This window comes from Idiotropiscis lumnitzeri, chromosome 17, assembly GCF_059441095.1.
Source record: "Idiotropiscis lumnitzeri isolate Australia: NSW breed Sydney's pygmy pipehorse chromosome 17, RoL_Ilum_1.0, whole genome shotgun sequence".
Lineage (NCBI taxonomy): Eukaryota > Metazoa > Chordata > Actinopteri > Syngnathiformes > Syngnathidae > Idiotropiscis > Idiotropiscis lumnitzeri.
In genome coordinates, this window is record NC_142407.1 from 9800143 (window position 1) to 9805887 (window position 5745).

Here is a 5745-nt window from a genome sequence, read left to right on the forward strand (position 1 = left end):
TTCTCATCAGTAGGGAGATGAGGTAAATTAGTGTGATGCGCTTTTGAGTACCGAAGGTAGAAAAGCACGATACAAGTGACAGTCTATTTACCATTTAAAGTAATAGTGTAGTGGTACAATTGCATGACTTGTGTGTGGGCAGCGTGGGATTGTTATTTTTTATTCATTTATTTAATTTTTTGCATGTGTGTCTTTCATATTAATTCAGCAAGCTCCTCCTTCCTGTTGTACTAGGCCGCGCCCACGCGGCTTGTGATTGGCCGAGGGGAAAGATGACGCCCCAGTAACGTTCTCCGTCTCTTCCGGCTTCTGGTTGTGTACTGTTGTAGTTGCTTGTCCGTCTCGTACGCAACGAGCCCACGACAGGATGGCCGCGTCCACGTCGTCCAGCGACGACGTGAGGAAGGAACTGACCTGCCCCATCTGCCTGGATTTCTTCAAGAACCCGGTCATCCTCAAGTGCGGACACAATTTCTGCCGCTTCTGCATCTGCATGCATTGGGACGAAAATGGCGGCGACTACGGCTACCAGTGCCCGCAGTGTCGAACGGTAAATGTGGTGTTTTTTCCCCCTTTTCTCTTCATTTGCGTATTGTTGTTGTGGCTCTGTCTCGAGGTAATATTCTGACCGCTTTGTTCCCGTCTCGCGTAGCATGAGCTAGCTGGCATTCGCTCAAACTAGCCTGATCAAAGAAAACCTTCCTTTTCCCTTTGTGACGAGTATTAGTCGTTTACAACACGCACACACATCAACGAGACTTTCATCTTCAACCGTTCAGTTGGGCAGCGAACAGGTCGCCAGCCCATCACGGTCACAGTAGTAGGCCAACAGCTGATTGGTCACCTGGGAATTTAAAGCCATCAAATCCAATTGACTGGTCACCAGTCAATGATGGGAAGCATTTGGTGCAAAAAAATGCACTGGTTGTCAGTGCTAAACAAGTTTTATTTTTGACAAACAATGGACTGGTAGCATGCAAATGGCAGGGACATGAAGACAAACAGTAGCCTGTTCCGCCAATCATTCTCAAGCCATGTACTCGTAAAACTTTGGATTGGTCATCAGCACATGGCAAAGCATATGTGGTCAAACTGGACTGGTCACCTGTCAATATCAAAACAGGCAAACTAAGGAATGGTCATCACTCGTCAGCTAATGTCATGGCCTTTATAAGCAAACGTTTGACTGGTCAGCAACCTCAGGACACAACTAGACAATGAACTGGTCTCCAGGCGACCACTGGGCACATATGGACAGACGTTGGATTGGTCGCTGGTCAGTGTCATGCATAAGGAAACGTTGGCCTTTTTCTTGTTTGTCTTTCTCATCACTTTGCTGCGAACATACCAGGCAAGATGTCTGTTTTGGGGGGGGGGGGGCGCGGTTCATTGCAGAATCGACAGAAATCAGCTATCAGCAATGCCCTCCTTCTTGTAAATATTACTCAATGTCAGCGGAATTCGTTTGAGGTTCTTCCCAACCATACTCCAAAAAATTGACGGCAGGTTCCCAAGGCAGGATAAATTACTTGATCATTTTTGTTTAATGAGTAATTCGAGTACTTTTTTTCACCCTGATGACATTTTCCCTTCAGGTGTTCAACAAGAGGACGTTCACCAAGAACTACCTGGTGCAGAACCTGGTGGCCAAGATGGACAGCCTGGATTGCCTGGGTTCCAGTCCGACCCCCGCCAAGCCGCTCAAGGTGGACGGCAAGTGCGAGCTGCACGGCGAGGAGCTCAAGTTATACTGCCAGGCGGACAAGAGGCCCATCTGCGTGGTGTGCCGTGAGTCACGTACGCACAGGTGACTTTGTGTGTTCGTGGCGGACTGAACATGTCAATGGAGCTTGTAACATGCTACTGTGGTACAGGAAAGCGGACCATGTGACTCAAGGCGTTACTATGGCATGTAACATGTTACTGAACATGTCACCATGACTCGTTAACATGTTACTTCATCTAACTTGTAACGCGCCACATGTTACGTGTGTTACTCGTTGTGTGGAACAGGTCGTGACAAGTTTGGGTCTTGTGTGTCCTGCTTAAAAGTCGGCCATTTTGTCTTTCAGGTATCACGAGGTGGCTCCTGTCTCAGAAGTTGTCCATGAAATGAAGGTGAATTCGTTTTTTTCTAAATTCTTCTTTTTTTTTTTTTTTTTTTTTTAATTTGTGTCTGGGTGTGTGTAAACGGAGTTGATTTCAATCGACTTCCTGTGATGTCATCTCAACAGTCGGTCATTTTGTGACTGCGTCTGTCTTTTTGTTGATTGGAGGTGATTGATGCTTTTCTTTTCTATTGACTTTTGTGTCAGATTTGTGCGTGAGTGTGCTTGTTTTATTTATTTTTTTAATTTAACGGCTGCCCCAATACCAATAATAATTAGTTTTTAGACCAAGTATGAGTCCCAAGTTCTTATCATTTAGTACTCACCTATTCCGATTAGCGATACTCAATCACGCCATTATGTCCTAAAACTGTTTTTGAAAATGTTATTTAAAAAAAAAAACTTTATAAACAGTGTTTATTATGACCTCATTGACTGCTAGCATGGTGACCTGTTTTATATGCCTGGTGTTTTTTATTTTTTTTTTGGGGTTGTTTCAGGTGGAGTTGAGACTGCGTCTGATGCCGCTCAACAATTACAAGTCGCAGTGCGTCAGAGTCATTACCAACGACGAGCTCACCAAAAACGGAATCAGGGTATGCGTCTTCCTCCGCACGCGGGCGGTGTTAGAAAAGCAGCAAATGAAATGAGCGTGCGTGTGTTGGGCTTTCAGATGAAGAAGCAGCGTCTGAAGGAGAAGGTGGAGGCGGACGTGGGCGCACTGGTGCAGTTCCTGCTGGACGAGCGAGACGCGCTGCTGGACAGCCTGGATGCCGAGGAGGCGGCGGCAGTGGCCGTGGTGGACGACAACCTGCGGAGCGTCAACAACAAGGTGGCCGACGTGGCCATCTGCATCGCCGACATCAACCGGCACGTCAATGGCGATACCAGCTTCCAGGTCGCTTTTCTTAACTTAGCGTTTGTTTGTCGGAAAATTCACACGTTGGCACGATGTTTGTTGGCCAAGTGGACTTGTTAAAAATATTGAAAGTAGGATTTTTGTTCTGGCAAAAATTGGATTTTGTTTGTCAGGTGGAATCGGTCAAGTGGGTTTTTCAATGCTTTTGGACCAACCCCCCCCCCCCCCCCCCTTTTTTTTTTTTTGCCACGACTCATTTCAACTTTATTTTTCATGAAAGCTTTTCATAGAACTCGTTAATCGCACCTTTTAACAGCTTCTTTCTATTGAACAATGTAAACACACATCGTTGCATTTTAAAACATGAATTTCTTTTGTGTCTCTCTTCATCAGAGCCTGGCTGAGACCTTCAATAAGTAAGTTTTTCCATTTACCTTCACTATCATTGTTATAATTTTGTGACGTGGATTCACTGTAATAATTAAAGCGCCCGCGTATGTGTGTGCTTGTGTTAGTGCGTTGCCCGAGACGTACGGCGACGTGAAACCCGTGGAGAGTCCCACTGAGTTCACCGACTTCTCTGGACCTTTCCAGCTCATCATGTGGAAGAAGATGATGCACGTGCTGCACACCAGTGAGTAGCGTCAGCTGCATTTTGCACCGCAACAAACACAATTGGAATATGCGGCAAGGCAGTATCATCATATTTAGTTAAAAAAAAAAATGGTGTCAGGTCAACTGAAAAGCCAACCATCTAAAAATATTTTTACAGCTATTAGGGAGTGTTCAATTAATCGTGTCAGCTTTTTGTAATCCATAGAAAAGTGGATTCTAAAAACTTTGCATTGATGCAGCCCGTGTTGGGCTGCTAGTGCAAGCATTTCCATGGAACCTGTCGTAACAAAACCCTGTCCTGTCCGTCCAGTGCCTCAGAACTTGACGCTGGACCCGGACACGGCGCACCCCAATCTCCTTATCTCGGACTTCGACACCAAGGTCGAGGAGATGCGCGCTCGCAGCCAGGAGCCCGACCTGCCGGTGCGCTTCACGCGCTTCTGCGGCGTGCTGGCCACAGCGCAGTACTGCGGCGGGCAGCACTACTGGGAAGTGGACGTGCGCGACAAGGGCGTGTGGTACCTGGGCGTCACCACCGAGGGCAGCAACCGCAAGGGCTTCGTCAGCCTCACGCCCTCGGCCGGCTACTGGAGCCTGTGTCTGCAGGACCGGCTGTACGCCAACGGCGAGGACGGCCGCGTGCCGGTGGCTGACTACTGGAACTCGCCGCGCGTGGGCGTCTTTCTGGACTACGACCGCGGGCGTCTCAGCTTCTACGACGCTGTCACCATGAAGCGACTTTACATGTTTGACACGTGCTTCATGGAGCCCGTCTACCCCTTCTTCAGTCCCGGCAAGAACGACCCAGGCAGCCGCCTCTGCATCTGCCACTACTACTGAGGTGCTCGCTGCGTCGGCCCAAAGGTGAGTCCCCTCTCAAAACATGGACCCCCAAATGGGTTTTCTGGCTTTTCAAACAACCACCACCACTTTCTCATCATCTTTGATGTGAAAGGGGTCGACGGGCTGCGCATTCTAATGTCAAAATCTTAATTCATATTCTTGTTTTCAGTTTTTGGTGGATTTAAGTAGCATTAATTTTGCTTCTGTTACGTAACCTCCTCGAACTAGCAATGTCACGTGAACATTTTGTTGTCAAACTGATTCGACATGCTGTTTATTTTAATGTGAAATTCACAATTTTCTGCTTTACTTTTTATTGTTTTAAGCATTTTTAAGCTTATTTTGACTTGATACAAAAATGACATTTTTCATTCCATTACGGCTTTTCAAACAAAAATATTTAGTTTTTAATCGTACTTACAAAAATAATTAAATTTCATAAATACAAAAAAATCACAACATTTTTTTGACTGAATAATCCCCTTAAACTAGTGTAGTGGTGTGATTTCTTTGACAAGCTGGAGTCATTTATTTTTTTAACAGTTTTTTTTTTTTTTTGTCTTCTGATCTCACTCAAACATTGTCAAAATGATCTAGTTGTATTTTTTTTTTAAACATATAAACTTACACTTTTTCCTTAAATATTTCCCCCCCTCCATAGCAACAATGAGTCGTCTTTTAATTAATCATCTTTTGTCAGTGTTAAATGTCCAAATTTGCTTTACTTTTCATTGTGTTTTTCTCTATACCAACTGCAATGCTCCACTTGATACCTGATTCGATGGGCTGCAGATTTTTTTAAATGTTGTTGGAGCGCTGTTGTCACATTTCAGGCATTTTGCCACCCAAAACAAAACCAAGCAGCGGCTCTCACCTAAATTCCACTCGTTGGTTTGCACCTTTCAAAATTCTACTTTTTTTGTGCCTGTTTGAAATGCTGTTCTCTTTTTGGTCAATGCCAGCATTTGATGAAAGCAGCATTTTTCTTTGACATCAAAGTCATCTCAAGGTCCACTCCCCAAAATTGACTATTTTTTTTCCCAACTGCTGTTTTACTGTGACGATAAAGCCTAAAGTTTGTTGTTTTTTTTGTCGATGTTGTTTTACTTAATTTCAAACATATTTTGTACGGTTGCCCCTGTGCCATATAATGTGCAATATATTGTATATATTGATGAGCTCTGATGTATGTTAGCGTTAGCTGACCTGACAGCATTTAAAAAGTTACAATAAAAAGAAAGCAAACATGTCTTGTTGGACTCAAACTGTATCAACTTGAGACTTGTTTTTAATATTTACAATGAAACTTTTATTTGTCAT

General features: G+C 44.5%; 1 protein-coding gene across 1 annotated transcript; it reads left to right on the plus strand.

Annotated features, from left to right (window-relative positions):
- Nucleotides 1–281: 281 nt before the first annotated feature.
- trim47 (tripartite motif containing 47) lies at nucleotides 282–5672 on the plus strand. Its single transcript, XM_088279370.1, has 8 exons — nucleotides 282–550; nucleotides 1596–1807; nucleotides 2073–2118; nucleotides 2609–2704; nucleotides 2782–3006; nucleotides 3361–3383; nucleotides 3483–3601; nucleotides 3893–5672. The coding sequence occupies exons 1-8, from the start codon at nucleotides 368–370 to the stop codon at nucleotides 4420–4422; spliced, it is 1434 nt and encodes a 477-aa protein (XP_088135496.1). The 5' UTR covers nucleotides 282–367; the 3' UTR covers nucleotides 4423–5672.
- The last annotated feature ends 73 nt before the right edge of the window (nucleotides 5673–5745 follow it).